General features: G+C 41.1%; 2 protein-coding genes across 13 annotated transcripts in view; one reads left to right on the top strand and one right to left on the bottom strand.

Moving 5' to 3' along the window:
• The window catches only part of LOC119009242 (dickkopf-related protein 3-like), a 39,472-nt gene that overhangs the window by 1,294 nt on the left and 14,145 nt on the right, over positions 1–24,033 (top strand). For 5 of the 11 annotated variants that reach the window (XR_005071667.1, XR_005071669.1, XM_037080285.1 and 2 more), the window contains one exon: positions 7,282–7,383. The gene's annotated coding sequence lies outside the window, so the exon portion shown is untranslated. Of the gene's footprint in view, positions 1–3,410; positions 3,492–7,281; positions 7,384–7,592; positions 10,521–13,932; positions 13,952–16,970; positions 17,287–24,033 lie in introns of those variants that run through there. The other 6 variants (XR_005071665.1, XR_005071664.1, XR_005071666.1 and 3 more) reach the window with 5 other exon arrangements.
• On the bottom strand, positions 1,036–17,839 carry LOC119009238 (plexin domain-containing protein 1-like). 2 transcript variants are annotated; one of them, XM_037080275.1, is made up of 13 exons: positions 17,709–17,839; positions 10,527–10,714; positions 6,547–6,690; positions 6,404–6,473; positions 5,915–6,037; positions 5,710–5,828; positions 5,511–5,610; positions 3,913–4,008; positions 3,759–3,840; positions 3,614–3,674; positions 3,405–3,528; positions 1,929–2,089; positions 1,036–1,800 (listed from the first exon to the last, which is right to left on the bottom strand). In XM_037080275.1, exons 1-13 carry the CDS (start codon positions 17,782–17,784, stop codon positions 1,675–1,677), a joined length of 1,470 nt encoding a protein of 489 aa, XP_036936170.1. In that variant the 5' UTR covers positions 17,785–17,839; the 3' UTR covers positions 1,036–1,674. The 2 variants fall into 2 exon arrangements, with proteins under 2 accessions (XP_036936170.1, XP_036936171.1); XM_037080276.1 differs by having other exon boundaries at positions 6,547–6,687.

The following is a 24,033-nucleotide window of genomic DNA, read 5'->3' as shown; positions in this document are numbered from 1 at the left end:
ACTATTTCTGTGGGCCATGTGTTGCTAATTCTGACCAATTAAGAACAATTGACAGTAGCGTTAGCTTCGAAGCTATGTAGAGATTGTCTGTTATATTTGTACCTTCAGTTTTCATCATTTGTCACTCGGGAAGTCTGTTATATAATTAATTACAAGCGGTCATCATGCCTGTATGTTAATTTTGCTGGCATAACTACACAATTTGTTTCAAACACACATTACGGTGTCTTTATTCTGCCTTTGCTTGTTATGCTAGCTGCGTTGTTGTTAGCTAGCTTGCTAATTAAAGCCTCTTTCTGGTTGATGGTTATAAATCTCAAAGATCAGTGATGAACGCGATTGTTGAATTTTTTTGTAGTCTTATAGCTCCATCGTGTGGTAGTGCTTCATCTTGTCTGTTTGTTATCAATCACTAATTGTAATTGGTTCAGTTTTTATTATGTTTTTTTGTCTTTGTTTTATACTCATGTAATTTAGATGTTCAGTGGTGTTGAGATTTACCTTTTTACCTAAAAGCTACTTCATTTTAAGTGTCACTTTAGTGCTGGGCAGAATGGACAGAAATGACAGCACTGTCTTGCTAATAAGGAAAATATATATTATTTAAATCTTAACACATCACGGCAAAGTTTAGCTTCAAGGTAGGGTACCTGAATTTCCCCTGAAAACAAATACGTATGATAAAATTATTTGTTTTAGGTAATATCAGAAAAACAAACAAGGCTAATGCCTCGATATTTAGTCTGAATATTGATTAGAAGCAGAAATGTTACCAGTATTAATGTGTATGGGAGCAAAACCAATGTGGATAAGTTTGTTAGTATCTCTATGTGACTTTCCTACAAGTTTTAATGAATAAATACATTCAGATCTCATTCAGTCAATTGTTAATGTCAAATATGAAGATGTAACAGTTTGTCACCTGATGACACTCACCTCACAGTGGCCAGAATATCTTCCACCGATCAATATGTCTGGTTAAATATCGGCCTCTACTATTTGTTTTCAAGATTTTCACCAAGCATGAGATTGATATCAACACTCACCACCAGCTTTTATTAGAAGACATTTAAACAGAAAGGTTCAAAGAAAACTCTCCTAACTTGACGCCTTTTAAAATTCATCCAAACAATATTTCTCCAGAGAAGTTCAAGATGGTCATTATAATCACTATCAGTTATATAGCTAAATATCTGTTATAGTGAAGTCCACAGAGATATAACATGTTATGAATTGATCATTGGTCGCATGGAAGTTTCATGAAACAAAAAATAAACAGAATGAAAACAGAAACACATAGTTAAGTTGAGCTATACATTGGTTTGCAGTATGAAGGCTTGTTCGATTTTCGTTCCCTGACATCCCCTTTGCATTGATGGGTTTTGTACAGTTACACGTCATTTTCTGTACAGTCGGCTTCATCTCAGACCCTCCAACCCTCGGATAATATTGCAAAATCCCCTGTGTGATGGCAAAGAGCAAAATACACAGAGACAGCTGGATAGAGCTACAGGAGCAGTTACAGTAAACACCGTCCAGCCGCCAAGGTTGGAGTTGGGGCGTTCTGTGTCGATGGTCGGCCTAATAGTCCTTATTCATCCCCTTGTGATACCTTTGCAGTCCGCTAGATGGTGTCCTTTCTTCTTCTGACCGAGTCTTGCAAGTCCAGGACCTTCAGTAGCACTGCTCAGCTTCAATGAAACCTTCCTTTTCGTGACCCCCAAGCTCGACTTCAGCGTAACTGGAGTGACAGCCCTGGTTGCGGAACTTCATGGAGGGCCAGTAGTTATTGGTGCGTCGCTACGAAGAACAGACAGTAGTTGCTAAAGGCCAGGCAGCAGACAGACATGAGTGCGCATGTGGGATAACTCTTTAAACAGATAAAACCAACCTGTCGTCTCCACAGGGTGTGTGTTTGTTTCTCTCACCTGCATGAGGTAGAACGGTGGAGCCACTGTTGGGTGTGTGTTGATGTAGTACACAGCCAGTAAGGTGAGAATTACAAGCAGAACCAGCGCGGCAACCACACCTGCTATGATGGCTGTGTTCTCCGTTATCCCCTTATGGCTCGGAGGACCCGTCTGTAAATCTGAGAGGAAGGAAAACAGATTGTTGTTGCTGTTTTGGTGACTAGCTGAAGGAGGTTATTGTAACCGTAGAGTGGTCTGACTTGGTTGGATTGGTCCAATTATTTGTATAGTTGTTTCTGGTTGTAGCAGTCTTTGTGAGCAATACAGCTGCCAAGTACTTGTTGACATTTATTGTCAGCTAATACATTAAATGTCAATTTGATAATCAATTAATCAGATTGAGCTAAAACAACTAAAATGAATATGTTTTTATTGCCAAACTATTTTATAGCTCAACTGGGGCCTTACAAGCAATCAGAATATTATCAAAATCACAGTTTTGCCAATTTCTACAACCAAATCACAGAAGATTTCAGATTCAGAAGGTAAAATGTGACAAACAGCATAATAATGAAGTTCTGTAGTTCTGGCTAACAAATCGTGTTCTCCAAATGTAAGAAAACATGTTTGTGTGATTGGTACAGACACCAGACACAGACAGCTTTTTCAGTGAAAATGAAAATGGTTATGCAAAAGCAATAATTCCCATAGCGTGCAAAGCTAACCTCAGCTCAACTTTATTGACATAGCGCTTCAAAGTTCATCCAAGAGAACAGAAAAACAAAGGAAAGGGGACAAACAGGAGACAAACGAAGGCGATCTGTGTTGCATTATTTGTTTGCATATAAAACTCTGACAACGGCAGCATAGTCAGTCAACCAATGAATTGACTAATGAGGCCTTAAACGGCCCTCAGCCAGCTTGTGAAAAATCATTGAGATGGTTTAAAGGATAATTCCATTTTATTAGAACCTGGAAGTTATATTCATGTCTTCAGCCTTTTCCTATCAATAATAATAACATTCTGGGAACAACAAATTCTGATGTGGCAGGAAATAAACAGTCAGGATTCAGACAGGTTGGAAACCATCCGTGAAGTGAAGGCAAATTATCTGAACCGCATTATTTGGAGGTTCAACTGGAAGTCACCTAAAATACTGATCCTTCGGTGCACAGAAATGATGAGTGTGCACAGCTCCTGCATGTATGACAAGTCATAGATAGTCTGACTGGGTAGTATTTCTATAAACTGTGATGGAAATGATCGACAGATTAATCAACAATGAAAATAGCTGTTAGGAGCAGCCCTATTTATAACTTACAACAACAGTTTGATAGCATATCCTTGTTTAATACCATCATATTTTCTGCGATGTTACCGTACCACCAGAATCTAATATCCTAACCCTAATTAGAACATGTAATTCAACTGAAACTCCAGTCCAGTAATATGGATTCAATTTTCTCCGGACATTGTACCTCCTGAAAATGTACCTCTAGTGACGGGCTGGTCTTCGAGCACTGCTGCAGAAGGTGTTGGACCTGGAGAAGAGTTGTTGAAGGAGCCCATGGATCCCTCAGGTAGAACCGGGTTGTAGTCCTCACATGTGCCTTTTGCCTGAGTGAACGCCCACAGCAATGACTCAAGAAGGAATGAAACAGCTGCTCATTTCTCTGTTGTGTGAAAGGAAAATGTATCTCACCTCTTCAGGGCAGTTATAATCCAGCCACTCTTGTCTGTGCCGGTCGATACCGTCAGAGCACCTGAAACTCAGTGAGGACAAAATGAGAAAGAACCTGGCTTTCTACGCTTCATTACAAGATAAAGTTTTCAGAATTTCTTCCTACCGTTGAAGCGTGTTGCACCAGCCGCAGCCAGTCGTCAGGTTGGATGTCAGGCAGAGTTCACAGGATGTGTGTTGAAGACAAGCTGGAGGAAAGAAACAATGTTGACTAATGAGGCGAGGCTGTCGTATAAATGTCGGTTTGTGAGGATACTTACTGGGCAGAGGGGTGAACTCGAAAGCAGATCTGCTAACGATCTTTGTGGTGTCGATCTCAACACGATGATACTCATAGATGGTACGATGCTTCGGATCTAGAGGAGAAATGTAGAATGTTTTACAAGATTTTGTTGGTTCCACACAAAGAGTCTCATTTTTAGGATTTTTATGTCTTGTGGTTGCAGCAATGCTTATAGTTAAATAGTGAGATCCTGATGTTATCGAACACTGTTCTATAGAGATGGATTGATGATTGGATGTTTTCAGGTTTCTTGACTTTAATAGGGCAAAAAATGCAATGGTTGTGAATAAAAACAAAACGTTTGAGGATGTCATCTTGGGCTGTTGAAACACCAATAAACAAATCAATTAATTGAGAGTAATGCTGCGGCTCTACTGTATTAGTAAAGTCTGGCTTTCTCAAAAGGAACAGATCAGTCTGACCTCTTAGAAGAAAAGGCACTTTCTCATTGATCAACTGAAGACTCACAAAAGGCTGCAAGAATATAAATCGCTTTGTCCTGGATCAAAACAAACTGTCCACCGAGTATTATATCCAGTTCTGGGCTAAACTGGTCTGTGATCAGTGAAACCTTAAAGCCCTCAGAAGCTCAGCTAATCAGCTTCATCAGGTCTGTGTGGGTGGTTTGATAAGACAGCAGCACAAGCACACGATCCCACGACTGTCATTGTTTGATTCAAATGGGAAAAACTTCCGATTGCTGCACTGAAAAAGGTTTTCTATTTCAAACCATTGAGACAAGCTCAGCCAAAAACACAAATATCTCATGTGGAAATAACAAAAACTGTTTAAATTTGGTAGAACATTGTGTGATCCTGTGGGTTCCCAATCACTCGTAGTAAGAAGCTGAATGAGAAAATAGGTTACTGACTTTTCATGGTTTCAATTATACGATGTGCTCCAATGTGCCTCCCACCAAGACAATAAAACCAGTCACCGCTCAGTAAATCTTATTAACGGATTAAGGCCTTGTCCACACATGTGTGGATATTTTTTCTAAAAATGGAAATTTTCCTCCTCCATTCGGCTTCATTTCTTTGTCTTCCAAAACATCTCTGTACACACGAGAGTGCTTTCCAAATGCCGGGCCAATAAGTGGCTGAAAGTGCATCAAACACCAGTGAAACCGTACAAAATAATCAAGTCGTAACCTTGTAATTTGACCTGACAGTGCTGACATTGGTGCTAAACAATCATTAGCAAACTGATAGTCCACAAAATATTGGTATAGGTGACTTAAAGCTTAAAAAAACATCAGTAACTGAACAAATATAGATTAATGATCATCCCAAGACAAGAACTTGCACACATAAAATGCGCAGAATGTCCATTCTCTTATCTTAATGCTCATACTGGTTCTTTATAGTCTAAGACTATCATGACGTTTTCTTGTTAAAAGTTGGTAATGTAGTATTCTGTCTAACAATGAAAGTTTACTCTTATGGTGAAAACAATATGAGGTTTACATGTCAACAAAATCTAACAGAAATCTAACAAGAAATAGAATTCAGAGACAAGATTATTTGCAACAGTGACAGCCATGTATGTACAACTAAAACATTTAGAAAAACTGACCTGAGGGCTGTGAGGAGAGAAGGAACGCCATGAAAGCGTCAGACAGTCCAACTTTCACTGGATGCTCTGTGGAATTAATTTTCACCACGGGCACAGGGACCTGAAATAACAGCGTTTTGTTTGAACATGACGAAACATGAGTATCGTTCCCCTCGTTAATATATCAAGTATAGGTGATGCAGCAAACAGTCCAGTTTACATCTCTGTAGTTGAAGACAATTGTTCCATTCTTGTGGAGGGCTGCCTGGAAAGTAAAAGGTCCTTCGGCCTCTCGGTCCTTTAGCCGCACTTTGTCCCACTGCACCACAAATAGGTTACCTGAGCGGAGCAGACAAACAGAGGCTGGTTGAAGAAAACCAGGAGCTCCAACACATGACGGACGTCACCGAGTAGCTCCCACTCACCGTTGTCCGAGTACCTCACGGTGGAGTTCTTGGAGAAGCTCGGGTCAAAGTTGGCCATGAGGGGAGCGACGTACTGTGTGGCAGTCAGCATTCGATGAGTAATCTCCCCCATGAATATGAACCCTGAGGGGAGGGGACGGAAGTACAGATGAGGGCTGGGGCGATACGACTTAAAATAATATTTATTAGCCGAGTAGCATTTAGGATCAACTGAAGCGGGAATGTTGAGTGTAACAAATAACTCTCTCATGATAAAGTCTGCGGGTTAAAAATGTAGGACATGTACACCAGGTCTTTAGGCAATTAAAGTCATCAAAAAATGAAGGCATTTACAATTAACTGGATTTATTATAGCCTGGTATGCTTGAATATTTCCCCAGGGTAGGACAGAGTCTCCTTCGGTACACTGGTAGATGTTCGATCTCCTGATTGGAGGAGCGGCGTAGATGAGTGTTGCTATGATGTCGAGTAACGTGAAGTGAAACTCACCACCTGTCGCCACGATAATCTGTCTCAAATAGTGTCCGTAAAAAGGGAAATCAAAAGACAGCGCCACCCTCTGCGGAGAAGAAGAGATGTCAGACACGGCCGAGTGTAAAATTAGATGTTATGTTTGTGTGTGTTGATCTCACCGCTGCCTGCCGGTGCGTGTTGGACAGGATGCCGTGGATCTGGACTTGGCTCTTGTGCAGGGCGTTCAGATCCACCCACAGGTCCTGAGTCCGTCTGTCTGTTGGACCAAAACTCTGCCATCTGTAGTACCTCTGGGAGTCCTCCTGAGTGAAAGGGGGACACTCATTTGCAAAGTGAAGTTTTCATAAAACACGATTCATGGTGAGGCAGCTCAGAGAACAGCCATGAGTACACTGCATTCAGGGAAATTAGTCATCAGGAAAGTCTCTAGTTTTACTGCTTCATATCATTAATAATGTTGATAGAATATTTGTTCAGATCACCAAAAAATAAGTCAGCAGCCCTTCTGATTATCAATTAATTGAATAATATTGAGAAAATCTTTGTCATATGTTAGTAAGTAAGAATATGTCTGTGAATATGTGCCTTTTCAATATGATATGAAAGCTTTTAGACTAAATCACTCAAGAGTTAATCAAGAATAAAATATGCAGATATATTATTATTGTATATTTTAATATTTCATATGAATCTAATCAAAAGAAAGTTAATCTCCCAGAAGATCTTTCAGTGTTCACCCTTTTGTGCCCATTTTCCTAATAGATGGATCTATTTCCTACACAAACCTCTGCATATCTCTGTTTATCAGCCTAATCAACATTGGTTTGCATGAATAAATCCTTAAACTACTTTAACATTTATGTGTTAATTTGTTTTTTGTTTGTTTTCTTCAGACATTTACGATGATGTATTCTTCAGTCCCGGTGTTGGTGAATCAAAAAGGATCAGGTCAGCCCCCTACAAGGAGTGACGGGGTGAATGTAAGAAGATGTGAGGTAAGAAAAACAATATTCAACACAAATCTGTTTTTGAGACTTTCTCCACTTTTTACAATCTGAGAAGGGAACGTCAAGAATTAAAGACATCCAACCAACCAACCAACCAAAAAGTGGTTCTGAGCGCAGATTGCTTTGTGTTCAGGGTTCGGTTGGGAACCACCACACCAGACATCTGGGATTTATCTCATCTATTTCCGTCCGCACAGTTTCCACTTGGGGGAGCTGTTTACACGTTACACACCGCGCTTTGACGACGATGGTCTGCGTCTTCGTAAGAATCTCCGGTCTTGATGGCATTATTAATGCATGCCACAGTTCAAGGTGACAGAGAGCAATGGTTCTGGGGTTTAGTGTGGTGCTCAGAAAGTAGAGCAGTTAAATGCAGCGCTCTCACTGCCTCTCTGGCTGCTCCATATACAGCAAGTGACCCACTTTTTTTCTCCCATCTTCACTGCCTGACACCAGGCTGTGTTTAGTAAAGGAGGGTGTGGGATTTCTAGGTGAGGAACAGGAAACAATCATCCTTCTCCCTCACAGCTGACTGATTTACAGAGCAGATTCCCATTGGGCGGGAGGAGGTGGAGGGAAATTGGGATCAGACCTCCCCCAAAAACGGCAACAGCAGCAGTACAACAGGGCTACTTGTGATCTTGTCCAAGTGAGTCATTCGCGAGCACACACACACATGCACACGCGCGCATAGCCATGCTTAGACAAACAGTGTAAGTTGGCAGGTCGAGCCTCTCGTCTGTTTTCAATTTGAATTGCAGGGAGAGGGGAAAGAAAAAAAAAAAATTGTACGACACAATTTATTTGGGTTGAATTTTATTGAGGCTGATTCGAATGAAAGACGAGTCCGGGACATGAAGAAAGACACAAATAAAACCTCATCGCACGCACTCAAACAAACACAAACGTGCAGACGTTTAAAAAAAAAAAAAAAAAAAAAGGTAATGAACGGAAAATGGCACAGGACACAAGTCCACCTCAAAGTCTAATAACAATGACCTCCACTCAGAGCTTCTCCAGCTTGGCAGAGTGGAAAGATTATTACCTCGACTGACCTTTCAGCTCAGTATTATTACAATAACACATCCACCGTATGGTTAAAGCCTCTGCAAAGCACGCAAATAGCTTCCTGCCACCTGATGATAACCCAACAGTTTCACTTCATTAATTCAGCCTGACGCTGTGTTCATGTTTGCTGGATCCTTGGTGAGAGGAGGAATATTTTGTCTTGTTCATCCCCAAATAATCCGAAGCCAAGTGACGTATCTGTCATGTTGGCATTGTCATAGAAAAACAAAAGCAGCTTCGGCAGCAGTTGCTAGGAGCAATAAACAAAGTGTTTTTCACGAAGACCTAAGACAAATGCCAGTTTTCATGTCTCTAAATTAACTCACAACAACCTGCTACAGAATTCAGATCTCATTTGTGGGTGTATCTTGATAGCTAGCTGTCTGTAGGATGATGACCTCCCAGTTCTTCTCCATTGCACTGTGTCATGAGTTCAGGCTAGCCCTATTAAGGGATGTGTCATGCATTGAGTTCAAGACAATCCCAAATGGATCCATAGAAAAGCTCAGCGAAGCAGCTGTGGGCTGATCTTTAACAGAGTTGGCACGGTTAACCACACAGACTGTATATTTGCCAAACCAACAGGATAATGTTAGCATCTCTTTAGTAGAACTGATGAAGTTTAGATTCCATCCACTCAGGCCACACTTGTTTCACAAACATTATATTTGCCAAAAACATCATCGGTCAAAGAGGAATTTTTCTCTTGTAGAAGTGAAGCATAATGTCTAAAAATACAAACAATTAAAGCCTACATCTAACCACTGACTTGACGTCCAAGTACGTGTTTCCAACAGTAAGCATCCAAAACGAAATAACATTTTCCATTTTTACGATATTACTTGGACTGCGAATTTATTTCCATGTCCTGTACACAAGTAACAGATCTGAGACCTTCTGTTCCTGTAGCCTCAGTCTGAACATAGATGATCTCATCTCTAGTTATATAATAGCATCATAAAATTAGAGTTACTGAGAAAAAATATCAAATTAAATGAGTTACAATTCAAAATGTTGATGATCCAAAAGGGATTACGTCTGAATTTATTCTTTTCAGTAAAAAGCTTGTGTGTTGAACATTACGATCATTCTTTTTTGGGCATATTTGCAGATCAGCAAAGTAGTTTGGACAGGTTTGAGTGCAGCACCATCAGGGTAGATGACTGACAATGAGCTGTTTATACACCTGGACTCCATTCACTGGCAATATACTGTATACTATATTAATGTTGAGGGTTGTTTTCAGTTCGTTCTTGTGTTTGAATTTGCACCAACTCTCGTCTGTGAGTGATGGACATGCAACTATATTTTCTTATAAAATCAAAGAAGGGCTATAAAGTTAGAGTACAGTGGTAATTTAATCTTAATCAGTCACATCAAATAGGGGAAATTAAAATGCACCTCTCCCCCAGCCATGTTACTTACGTGTGTTTCAGACAGAACGAGCTGGATTACATTTGTTTGTAGGACTTCACAACTTTATTGCCCAGTTTAAAAACGTTTCTGAGAAAAGTTATCAGAATAAACTAGTTATTAATTTGATGAAGTGATTCAAACGTCACATTTTTAAAAGGGGAAACTAATAACCTGCATCCTATTACGCCATCCTTCTGCTGTCTGCGTGTTGCTGTTTTCAAAATTCCCGTCGCTACGTGAAACAAACAGCCTGTCGCTAACAGTAAAAACCAAAACAAGCATCAGTTCACTTTTTTTTGTCAGGATTTAGCTATTCTGATGCCAGGGCCAACCTCCCCATGTGTAGAGCGAGTTGCTGCTGACACCATATTGCAGGCGGAGGCGCCGTCGCTGCATTCTGTGTTGTTCTGTGTGATTGATTATGGAATTTCTCTCCTACTTCACAGATAAATCTTTGCTCATCAGCTACAAATGACAAGTCTGCTTGTCAAACAGCCATGTTTTTCAAAATATTAGTAAGAATTTCAAGTGGTAGTTCTGCCATTGCCATCAGGATATGTGCCGTGCTAGAAGGGAAAGTTGAAAGGCGTAGCAAGAGCATCTGCAGGAGGCAGGACTTTGTAAAGTGTCTGTTGTTTGGATCTCACCACTACGCGGGTCATGTTGTCAGGCAGGGTACTGATATCCACTCCTCCTCCTCCTCCTCCTCCTCCTCCTCCTTCAGCCTGTGCGTTTCGGGCATCTCTGTGTTTGTGTGGGGTCTGCTGGTCCCTCCTGGTTCTGTGAAAACCGGAAGGATCCCCATCCGTCCGCAGAGGAGTCCCTCTCAGTGCATCTAAAAGAATACAGGCATTATGGTGACTGAGCAGAGCTGAAACACATGTGAGGCCTGCGTGCACAAACATCTTGTAGGATTGAATCCACCGACAAACAGATTTCTGTTGAACTCTATGCCGTCCAGATGTTTCTCTTGCTGTGTTTTCATAATGCTTTTCTCCACCTGCTATCAACGATCAGATGGATACACAGCAAATAAAAACACTAAGTTGTAGATTTAAGATTTTTGAGAAAAAAGACATTGGTTGAACTCTCCCCTGGATTTCAAAATGTGTGAAAAGAGCTCGAAAATCATCTGTGTTGTTGTCTGTGGTCACATCTGCTCTTAATTGGTTGCCACAATGTGGATCATTAGCAAACAGACATAAAGTCCTTGTTTCTAGGTTTTAGAGCCGTAACTCTCACAGACAGAAAGAACTGAAGTCACAAACCAAGAAGAAAAAAGACTAATGAGTTCATTTTCTTTGACTTCTACCAAGCAGAAATAGTGCCATGATGTCTTTTTGATTACTGCATTTTAAACTAATAATGTGTCCCGTGTTTTGGTTGGACATTAAGTGGTTAGTAACTAATTTCTTAACCATGAATACAACCGTGGTTTTGTGCCAGCGCTCTTTAATGGCCAAGTGTCCCCGTGTGTGCGCACAATGTATGTGTCAATGCGTTTGTGTGGGTGATCTGCTCAACAGATCATCGACGAGTATTTATATTTTTTCAACATTTGCTTTTCTCGAGGAGGGTATTTCCTTTCTTTTTGGACGGTAAACTGATCCATGACTCACTGTCCCATCCACATTTTGCGAGATCAGCAGAACTGGACGGTCATTCGGCGGGGTGAATGTTTTTCGGCTGTTTTCTTACGGGAGGACTTTTAGTTTAGGGATTAAATCAATTTTGCTCTCCTGATTTTATGTGAGCTATTAGTTCACTAAAATGAGGATCTAAGAAAACAGCACGTTACGGTCTCGTTGAGAAAGTGAAGGACGAGAGTCAGCCTGCGGTTCAGACCCCCCTCTCTGCCTCTTTCCTTTTAAATTGTATTGACAACATGTGGACAACCTGGATCCTGTCCACAGACCGTTTTGTACTTTTGGTCTGGAGCTGTTTTTCTTGGTTTGGCTTGCCCAGTTTGTTCTAATTAAAATCTCAATGCTGCAGCATCCAGTGATAATTTCGACAACAGTTTGCCTCCAGGTTTGTGGCATCACTGAGGGGAAAGCCGCTTCCTGTTTCAACATGACATTCTCAGTTAAGTGTGGATGAACTTGCCTGACCTACACTGTGCCCTGATCTCCACCTTCTCCAACGCATTTGGGACAAACCACTGTTTGCATAAAGATGGGCGACATCTTGAGGTCACAACCCCTCCTCCATGTCAGCAGATGGGACATGGAACAAATTAAATTGATTGATTACAATTTTTCGATGGCGTCAGTCAGTTTAAGCAGCTGTTGTCACACTGATGTATGTTCACGTGGTGATCATTTGTTAAATTTGGTTTAATTACTTATTCGATACTATCTGAAGGGGGTGTGATGTCTTGATTGACAGCTGAGCTGAGTGTACAGGTGGAACCTTGTTACCACAAATCCAACACCAACACCTGATGTTACTATGCAGACGCTTACTCCAAATAATGTCACCAACGTAAGATTGAAGCCCTGGCCTTGAAAAATGACTATGTGGCATTTGGACTCTTTGTTTTTTTTTTGTTGGATACAGCTGATAATCTGTTTTTGACTTTAAAAGATTATTGCAACATTTTGTGAGGTTTCTGCTTTGATTTCTTGCAGAGAATAAGATGAGAAGCTCAATATCACCCTCATGTTTGTATGGTAAATATGAAGACCAAGCCTGTTTTAGCTTAGCTTAGCATAAAAATAGAAAACAGCTGGAAGCAGCTAGGCCAAAGGTAACAAGCCCACAAACAAGTAATTAATATGTTATAACTTGTTTGTTTGAGCTGGACAAAAAGTCTAGTCTAAAACGGCAAGTTGTGGTTTTACAGTATGTGTGGAACTACTTTTTTTGCCACTTGCAGTGACTTCCTGCCACTTACACTGTGAGATATTGTAAGATTTTATCATCAGACTCAAAGCCCTCGTCGCATGAAGACTGAATAGAGGAAAATACAACAACAAAGAGACAACGATCAAAAGAGAGCTGGGAAACAAAATGGGACAAGAGAGAAACATAGAGAGGTTATCACACACACAGGGGAGACTGCTCTAATGAGGAATCTTGTTTGATTATGGTGCGGCGGAAGCTATTTCCACGGCTTCCGAGCAAGAGGCATCTAATTGGGTCAGATTGGCAACACTCATCATCATCATCATCATCATCATCATCAGAAAACAGCTGAGGAGGCGACAGACAGCAGGGGGAACAGGAGAGGTTGAGACTGGATCAGAGACTAGCTATTACAAACTGTCTGTCAAGTCCTTCAGGGGTACAAACATCCCATATACGACTGTGCGCATATCGTCTCACATCTTTAAGACTTTTTAGGTCACTTTCAGATTTTTCCTTCTCAAACTTCTTGCCAGACTGTCTGCATGTAGGCCTTGATGAACTCAGAGCGTAAAGAGGGCCATAGAAGAGACCCAGAGCGGGTCGGGTTATTGCGTTACGACTTGGGTTGACCTCGGCATCACCAGGTCTGGCACGCACATGTGGAACCTGCACGGGGAATGTGCGAACTGGAGCAGAAATTAAAAAAACATCCTGTCAAAATTTGAAAGACAGCCAGAAAAATGCACTGACTGAAGTGACAGCTATGACAAATGTTCTGCTGAATTGTGGGTGGTTTAACTGTACATATACACTATGATTAGAAAACTCTGCCATTCTGACATTCCTCTAAATTTAGACTGTGCCGTGCAGCAGATATCCTGCTGCTTAATCCAACATATCTGGCAGTGCCAGGAGAGCTGACTCCGGCTGCCTTATTTATGATCAACAAATATAAATCAGCTGTTTTGAGATGATTAAGCCGGCGTGGCAGCAGAGTCCACTGTATCTGCCTCCTCAGATGTGCCTGCATTGCAGCAACCACCTCTTGTGGGTGTTGGGAGTCACATCGAAGTAGGACACAGCTTTGTGGGCACATATACAATGTGTTACAGATATACACATCGTGTTCATTCATCCCTTTACTGTCTCCCACGAGCCTGCTTCACATCCCCCTGATCTGCTTCTATCTTTGTGTTTCTCTAGAAATGTACAGTAGCTGCGTGACCTTCTTTCGTCTCTTGTAAAGGTAACTAATACCTTTACCTTGTGCCATTGATGACAGACACGTAGGAAACATTTTAGGTTGGATTTTTGCTGTTTGAAAGCAGCTTTTGCATGGTTGACAGAACTGGAGACACACCAGACTAAACTACAGTCCTCAGCTGAAACAAAAGCTAAATGGTCTTTCAGCCTGTTCAACTGGAGGAAGTCCAGGGATGAAAAGTAAATTTCCGATGAAAGAAATATCTTTCTGGTTAAATACACAACACTTTGAAGTTCAAGTGGAGTTCAGGATGCATCAAGGACGCAGAGGAAAAAAAGAGAGTGATCTGCAGGACCAACAGAAGAGAACACATGGCCAACATCTTTGCTCCACAGACAGATGCACCATTATGTTGCCGTCCAAACACAGCAGATGAGAGTTGATTAAATATCAAGACACAAACAAAGTCTTGACCCCACAGCGGTCAGGTTTTGTGTGCTGTCGGAGACGAGACGCAGTGTCAGGATGGGATTAGCAAAGCACCTGCAGTCATCTGGCAAAAGAGTCGGACAGTAATCACAGCGTGAGGTCACTGTATGTCAGTGTGTGTCATCGCAGTTAAGCACAGTGTTTTTTAATTTTTTTTTATTATTGTTGGATTTTTAAAGAGGCGATCTGTATTAAACCCAGCCTGGAGCTTATGGCGTGGGAGGAAGCCATTTGGCACCTTTCACTCAGGAGCAGCAGTAACCATAGCACACGATCACAAACACTGGCAGCTGGACTGATAAGGACCCGGAAAAAGAAAAGGGGGAAAAAATAAAAAATGTGGCGTTTTGATAAATATGGACACATGGTCTAGGCTCAGAGTTTAGAAAACCTTTGATTTACTGTCATCGAGTTGTTTTCGTCTGTTACAACTTGGATCATATTTTCCAGTTTTAGAGCAGCTGACATGCAGCTCCACCTCTGACAGTTGTGAGATGATAACTAGGCTTCAGTTTTATATTTGGAAACAGTTACAGGTAGTTAGCGAGAGCTGAACCGCAGACTGACTTTGATTCCCTTCGGCGAGAATAACAAGACCCTGAAGACATTCTTGGTGTCAACCTAAAAAAAAAAAGTTCAGGAGGAAATGTTGGAGTTCTGGTCATTTGTCTGCAACTTCAGACCCACCGCAGACTATTGATCAGGCCGGCCTGTCAGATTTAGATCAGATTTTTCCGTATATAACATCCTGTTTGAAAATCTATTAATATCTGCATCAGACTGAAGCCAAAGTCTGTGTGACTCATGTTGTGTTTATTCTGTCCATAAACAGAGCTCCTCGCTTCTTTTCAGGCCATAATCAGGACAGCATCTGCTTTTAAAATCAGTGTGTTTCAACCCTGATCAATCAAACCTGCTTAAATGTTTAAGATATTTTAACCAATTATCTGTTTTTTTTAAAATTTGTTTTTGTATGATTAATACCAAATGACATCGAGCCAGGAATCTTCCAGCTGTCATTTTGTTGCCCAGCCAAAAAGAAGATAATAAATCTCTGTAAGATTGCGACACATTCGGCCGTTCACTGCTAAACTCAGACGTGCTGACTAAGCTCCACATAGTGAACAGTGACCGGCTGAACAATAGAGGTCGTGCAGCCGCAACAGTAAGATGTTCTAGATCAGGGAAAGGTGTAAAGATCTATAACCTCAACGACTACTGGACAGATTTCTATTCATGGTCCCCAGATGATGTATTCTGATAACTCTTCCTCTTTAGTGCCACCAGCAGGTTGACATTTCTCATTTTGGAGTGAAGTATTTCAACTTTTGGATAGTTTAAAGAGCAGTAACATGTGTTTCAGACATTTATGCCTCCCTCAGGATGAATTTTATCATCTTCCACTGACTCTAATGTAGCACCATCAACAATTTACTCCAGTCCAGTACTTTGGTTTATGACCTGGCACCTGCAAAATGATGTTACCGTTTGCAACGTGTGGAATTCGTTTACTCGTCAATTTAATGTTTCTACACTTGCTGTTGACATAATTTGCTCTGACATGTCACGTTGATAAGAATGGGAGGATTAAAAACACTCATCTTTTTACCATTTTCTGAGTGTTTTCTACTTCTAAACTAATTAACTTGCTTTTAAATGTTAAATGAGTGTTTATAGACATCCCTGATTCCCATCAGGCTCAGCTGGAGTGTTTTGTGCTGTTTGGCAAATGTTGGTGGACTTAAAATGCTAAAAGGTGGAATTTGCTTTTTCTCTGTTGCCACAAAGCTGTGCTTATGCTTTGGGTAGGTTTAGGCACATAAAAAATCATGATTTGACTCAAAATGCTTGATTTTATGCCATATAAACAGCTGGAAATGTCCTCAGGTGTTCATAAAAATATCCACTGGTGTTACTCTAAAGTGCCAGTAGTGTTTTTGACCTTTTGGTTAACATGTAAAGCGTGTTAGCATGTTGTTGCACATGATTGGTATTTCCAGATTTCAAGTTAGCAGCAGATGCATGTAAAGGCCTGTTCACACCAGCAGGTAAAACTGCACATTTTTCCTAATCAGAATGAGTGGATTTGCTCTCACAGGGGAAGTAAGTCAGCGTGGAACCTTTGTGAAGAGTTTGACAGTGAAATTCGTGCTGCGGATGAATCTGCAGACGGTGTTGACAGTCGAGACCTTTTGACAGAGTCGACACAGCCGTGCAAACCGATTTTATGTAACTCTGCTGAGTATTAACTGCTCCACTAAAGAGATGTGGCATCGTCTGCAGACAGGCTGAGGACATTACCGAGCTTCCAGAACCACTAATTCAGCCAAGAGCTGCTCCACTTTCTGGTGTGAGTAAGCACAAAAATGAAGTTATCCGTCTCTGGGAAAACAGCCCAAAATATGGACTCTGCTGTACAACTTGAACTGAATTCTGTTTTTTTTTTTTGGTATGTTTAAGCAGTGAAGATGAGCGAGGACATTTTCTGGACTTGTGTCTTATGTTAGCGGGGGTGTGTCTCTCTGGTCTGTCGGGTTGTCCTCTGCAGCACCAGGCCCCTGATCAGAGGAACTGGGACCACAGGAGAGGCCAGAGAAACTGGAGCACCACTGATTGTCGGAGGAGGAGCGGCAGAGGAAGAACGGGGGCTGGCTAAAAATAATATATCTCTAAGGAGAACAGAAATACATACATGCGACACACACACACACACACACACTGATGGCAGGGGAGTATACAGCTTACATATACAGGTGATGTGCAGAACAGCCGTGCACACAGCATTTTGGGAGATGAGTTAAAGTACGATTGAAAAGCAAAAAAACTTTCCAAATTAAAGTATTCTGGGCACAGCTGCTGCTCTCATTGACTGTTTTTTTTTTCTTCTACATTTTTTCTAAAATGCCTGCTGGAGTGAAAAAAAAAAACCACCCATCCAAACTGAAATCACTGGTTTACCTCAAACACTTGTCAGTTGAGATGCAGGATTTCTTTTCCCTTTCATATGCTCCCTTTGACTGGCAGAGAGAAATGTCAAGGGAGCTGTTAGCTTCGTACGTAAACACACACACACTCGTGCAAATCCTCCAGAAATGTGCAAAAAAACCCCCAAAAAAACCAACAGTTTTTAAGATTTCCTCTTGCCGAAGTTGGTGGCAAGAATTCAGGTCAGGTATTTTTCTCCTGACCTGAATTCAGATGTTCACCGTGCAGCACAGAAAAGGCACAAACAAATGCTGATAATATCAGAATACCTGTGCACATATGAAACAAAACAAAGCCTTACCTTCGTGCTCTTGAGCCCAGACTCTCCCCAGCTCAGCCTGGGAGAGACAGATGAGGAGAACAGCACAAAGCCCCATGTCCAGCCGACTCTTCTCCCTCCTTCCCCAACTCTTTATCACTCTTCTTCTTCTTCTTCTGTTTCCCCTGTTGCCCCTCTCACTACGCTGGAAGAACGGGGCGCCTCACTCCTCCACTTCCCCGCCTTGACGTTGCTCCCTTCTTCGCCTCTCTGCTCTCCCACACAACTGCCTTGTTTTTTCCTCACCTCAGCCAAGGTTTGCTGCTTTTCTCCCTCCTCTGTCTGTCTCTCTTTCGCTGCTTTGCGTCCCTGTTCGGCCCTCAGAGTAACTTCTGGGATGACAGATCCATGGCAGGAAAAGAGTTGACAAACAGCTGGAGTGTTGCAGGCTGAGGTGTTTTTGCTCTACCTTCACTGAAAAATCTTATATTTTCTGCCCCTTAAATTTAACCATTCGCTCCCTCCTCTCTCTCTCATTCTTTGCCTCTCTTTGACTTCGCCTCTGATTCTCTCACTAACAGAGCTCTGGATTTTTATAAGACTTCCACAAAGAGGAAATATTTATGTATTGCTGCATTTTTTTCTCTCCTTCCAAGCTTAAAAAAAAAGAAAAAAGAAAAGGGGGTTGGAGTTGGGAGGAGCATGTCTCCCCCATGTGGAAGCATGTTGAACCAAAACAAATGTGATGTTTCTAATCGGCCCACACTTAGAGAAATGTTTCCCATTTTGTTTAAAGAGTTATTTCATGGATGAATACAGTTCTTTTTTTTTTCCTTTTACAACTGAAGACAGTTTTACTAAGAACATGTTTTTGTAGTTTCCACAGCGGAGGATGCTGATAGATACGTTACAAGGATGACTGTTGGTGGTGGTGTTGAGTTGTTGACTGGCCCAGATATTGAGCATTTTTTGATTCTTGAATACATTTGTTTTGTTTCTGATTGTTGTTAAAAATGTTTCGGCTCTGATGCACCAGGCTGTCATCCAGTGTTCGGGTCGTTGTTGAGCATCTGTGTTTTGTGTTGTTTGTGTCCTGCACCGTTAGCAGTAGTCGGCTCTTGCCTTGTCTTTTCGGTCGAGGTCCCATCAGAGGAGGCACTCGGTGAGAGAAAACTCTCTGATTGGCTGTTGATCTCCATGATTTCATTCATTTAGTGCAGTTTCTCCCTATTTTTTGCCACCACTTCTTTGCAGATTTAATTGCACCTTTTAATCAGACATATTCCTGATTAGAAGAGGCTGTATTGGCGAGAAAACTATATTATTTAACCTAAAAAGTGTTTGTATATCTGCAGTCGGGACTCCTGAGGGCTGTAATATAAAACAACCCAGTTGCCAGAATGAATTTAAGCTTAGTATGTCTCTGCAAAACCACAGATATGCTAATAATTGAGTTTAACCTGATGAAACAGTGCTGCTGACTTGACAGATATAATGAACGAGTGCGTTTGTGATCAGCTGGATCTGGTCTGATGTAGCTGATCTGTTCCTATTGGACAGATCCAACACACACGCTTGTGATCCCTCATAAACTTACATAATGTTTGTTTTCCGACGTTTTAATAAACAAACACAATGAGTTCAGTGTGGGGAGCGAAACAGGTTTTATGAGCCCAGTAAAATTGTTCCAAATGACTAGACCTTTCCTGCCCTGTGCTGTCCAGACGATTGATGTGAGAAGTTCATTAAAAGTACATTCACTGGTTTTGTTACAGCATCCAACAGATCTGCCAAAACTCAGAATTTCCCCCTGACTCAGGATTGAAGTTTTCCAACTCAGCTGTTTGCTGATGTTTTGGGGTTTTGGGGGCGTAAGTGGGCACCAACACAAGTCCGGAGCTCATTTCTTGTTTTTGCTGCATCACAAATGTACTTGTTCACATACTAAGATCATACTAAGAGTTAATATAAGACATTTACAGTATTATTCTGTGTAAAACTGGTCTCAGAAAACTGGTGATTAATAAAACTGCTGAGCCGTCTTAGGCGTCTGATGGCTGGTGGATGAAACAAACAAGTCGGCCCATCTTGTTTCCGACGTTCAGGATCTGTTAGCTTTTCTTTAAAACTTTCTGCCATTGTTGTTGTTGCTGACCTGCCTGCTGACCTCTGACCCCGTCACATCCCCACACTGCCCCTACCAAACCGCCGCACTGCATTCGACAAACATGTAGTAGTGTTCATTACTGGGGACGTTCACACAGACTCAGTTCTGTCCATACTGCAGTGGGTGTCACTGTGTTTTGGCAGATTTGGTTTGTTCGTTGGTTGGTTTGTCAGCAGGATTTCACAAAAACAGCTGAACAGATTTCCACGTAACTTGGATGGAGGATGGGTCTTGGCCCAGAATAGACCCCAGTAACTTTTTGTGCAGATGCGGATAAATGGACCGGTCCAGGAATGTATTCTTACTTTCTTTAACATTGTGAGATGATGTTTTGTTTTGTTCATTTCTCAGGGAATAATGCGCAGAGCTTGATGGAAAAAAAAAACAGGCGTATTTAGGTGGCTCGTAAGGGATTCATTGGTTTGAATGAATTTCCTGCTATCATGTAGTCACATAGACGGATGACAAAATACAGGAAACCGTCAAAACATTAGGTAACCCCGAATCCTCCACACGGATCAGGAGGGATGACTGAATAATTTCACGAGTATTAAAATGATCTAAATCATATGTTGTGGCCTCCTCAGTTACCAGAACTGAAAACAATTCAGTACCTGTGGGAGATCTTGGAGCCAGTTGATCCCATCATCCCTCCAGTTGAGTTAAGAGACATGTTGAACTGATGCCAGCGAGCACAGAAGCCGCTCTGCAGGTTTTACTGAGCCGATTAATGCGTGTTGATGCTTAAATGTGTCACCCATATGAAGCTAGGACAAGCCCAGATAAATAGGTTTTGGAAAACAACAATGGGAACAATATGAAGATGATTAGCCACGTTGCCATTGCTGATTCATCTGAACTGGAAAAAAATATGCACGATAGGGAGAATACTAATTCTTTTGGCCTGCGAAAAGCCAAAATACCAAACATCCAGGGCAGCTACGAGTCTGGGGGTTCCCCAGTCACACAGGAACCAGAAGAAGAGAAAAACGTCCAAAAAACAGTGTGTTTTCGACTCTACAGCTCACATACTTCTGCTGCTGTTCTAAAATGACACTAATTGGAAATTGGCTGATTAACAGCTACTGGCCACAAGTGACCCTTGCTCCAGATTCCCTTGTTGCCCTCTTCTTCTTCTTTTTTTTAAAACCTGGCACAAAGAAGACACGGGGCTGTTTCCCATTAACGGAGGAGTCACACTCTTCCGTCTTGTTCCAATTGGAAACAGCTTATAGCGAACATTATTTAAAACCCTCACACACATGGAGTTCAAACATCTGAGGATGTTATATTTAATGATGAGGTGAGTTTATTTATATTGTCTGTGGACCCAAAAACAATGAGCATATTTATGTGTAATTAGTTCTAGCACAATAGGTCCTTGTCATGGCCGTTATGTGCTGTGGTTTCCTGGTCACACAGTGTACTTGTCCAATCAAACATTCATCACTGCTGAGAGCTTTGTTACAAGTCATCCCTGCAGTTTTATTTTTAGTGTCTTCTGCTTTGAAATGCTGCAGTGAAACGGTTTAACCAGGTTTTATTTTGTCTCTTTAGATCTGTAAAGCGGCAGTGACTAAATTTACAAAGAGCCTGAAATGAACAAAGGTGTCATTAACTTTACATGAGTGAACATCTGCCTCGGTAACAATAAAGAAACCTCGCTTTAAAGATGGAACACAGAGTGGAGACGTTACTTCATCATACCAGACCGATGTTGTATGGGAGCTCAACTCAGTTGTGTTGATTGTGATGACAAAGAGTGTAACCAAGACAAATAATTCATCTTTTTCTTTGTTCTGTGGGTGAACAGCTGAAAAGGGGTTTAAATACAGTACATGCTCTGATTCTGCAGGTGAAATTCAGTCTATAATATCATTTTTAGAGCTTCTAGAAAAATCCTGGATGTTTAAAAATTGGTATAATGGTTCTTTTCTTGTAGTTTTACTCACTCGTCATCAATATCCCTGATTTTGTGCCACCAGTATAAACAATATGTTGTGGCTAAGGTCGCATTTATCTGTCAGAACCCATCTGAGAGGGAGAGAGAAGTTACTGAGCCCGACCTGAACTCAACAGGTGGTTGTTTTTTAACGTCTGTAAACGACTAGAGCCTGAACAGGACACGTAGCTCCAACTCACACAGTAGGTCCATCGCTGTTATCAATTAATATCACCTTGCACCTGTTGTTTTTTACCTTATTTATTTATTGACGGGTCCTGGTGAGTTCGGGTCAGGTATCTCTGCTCTAATGCACAATATCGGACCTATAACAACCTGTAATGTAGCTCAAACACACTAAAGGATATTTTAAGTCTTTGTTCATGTATTTATTGAGCACTGATTGAGCTTGTTTTATTAAGTATTATGTTAATAATGAAATATAACGACATGTCTTTTCAACAGATCATCTAACAGTACACCCAGGATGATTTGTATTGAAGTGTATTAACAGTTAGTTAGAGTGTGTAATATAATATAAATATACGATTACAGCAACATTATACTGTTTTATTGAGTGTTTACTGGCAGAACAATACATGTGAACAAACACTTTATTAAAAGCTTTAATAAAAATGTCCTTGTAGCTGCTCACAACTACACGATAGTGTGTTATAAAATATTTATTAGGTGTTTATACGCTGCTCATATATGCTAGACAGGATGTAAAGTTAAGTGATAGTGTTTGGCTGTAAAATATGTAAAACATTAGATTAAAAACGAAAGCGACAAATAACAGAAATGTAAGAAAGCTAATGTACGATGCTACGTAGCGGTGTTTTGTGTGTAAGTAGTCCTATTAAACGTTTCCATGTATAATTATGTTTTTATGACATTTAGCAGTCAGAAACTAGCTTGACATTGCTTCAACATTAAATGTAAGCAGAGTTTTGTCGTTTTTTAAGAGTACGTTATTTACGACTTAAATTAGCTCTTGTAAAGGTAATGTTTTGTTTGTGCAAACAATTACTGGCTTCATTTTACACCTCACTTCACTTAACGAGGAGTGATATAAAACCTGTGGAAGGTGAGGAATGTCTGCCTGCTAACATTAAAAAAAAAAAGGGCTCGGAGGTCTTTCTAGCACCTCGTTTCAAGATGTGACTTCAGTTTAGATTTAAGGCAGGAAGTAGATGTTAGAACTATCACCAGGTGTGTTGAGGCGCGAGGACGATCCATCACAACTGTCTGTTGTACGTTCGAGCAGCTAAGGAACATTAAATTTGTACAAATCATCGTCTATCGTAGCTCCTCTATTTGAAAATCGGATGAATACATGTTTTTTTGGCCGCCAGTTTGGTCCAGAGTGACTACGTACGATAAGATTTCAGTTTACTCAGAAAAGATTATGATTAAATATTTTCTAAACGCAGGCTACGACTTTCAGCCAACCATCAGCCTGAGCTGTGCCTAATAGAATTATAACGGAATAACATTTACCTCATTGTTCACCCCGAGTACACATTCATTCTCTGGGACTCGCTGCCGATCATCCATCCACTCCTGCGCTGAACATGTTGTTTTTCTGTGGTGGTGGGAGGGCAGACCTCCACCATTCAGAGCTCCCTGTGGGGGGTCAAGGTCCATTACAATGGACCAACATCACCCTGCCCGTTGTTTTTGTTAGCCCCTAATTGCAAAGACCCACAGCAGTGTTGATTGTGACAGTGAGCACATTCATTAGGAACGTCATTAGCAGAGTCATTAACACTGGGGGAGCATGTTAAGGGAGTGTTTGGAGACAGTTATCTGCTGTTGGCAGTGAGTAAATAAAAAGGCTGGACATCTTAATGTAAGTAGAGACGTAGAACAAGAATACGAGTTCGGAGGAGTGTGATAAGGAAAAGTTGAGGGTTAAAATTTGTGTTGTAAGTCGTGATTCAACCCGGTCACCAGTGTAAGTGTTGTAAATGTTTCTGCCTAAATTAATGTGTTGCAATTTATATTCTCTGGGTTAAATATTCATGTTATGTTGTGACAACACTGTGCTTATGACCTGGTTATGTTTAGGCACTCTGTCAGGGTTCGGAAAAGGCCGTGTTTCGGCTTTAAGATATCTGTTTTGTTCCCACAGACTTGGCTAGAGATGTCCAGACGGCCCGTCAAAAATATATCCATTTATTGTCGCCACAAACACGACTGGAAAATGTCCCTAGAGCTCCTTAAACATATCCAACAATGTCATGCTTGCAGGTGTT

Source organism: Acanthopagrus latus, chromosome 20 (assembly GCF_904848185.1).
Source record: "Acanthopagrus latus isolate v.2019 chromosome 20, fAcaLat1.1, whole genome shotgun sequence".
Lineage (NCBI taxonomy): Eukaryota > Metazoa > Chordata > Actinopteri > Spariformes > Sparidae > Acanthopagrus > Acanthopagrus latus.
This window is presented reverse-complemented; position numbering and strand designations above follow the sequence as displayed.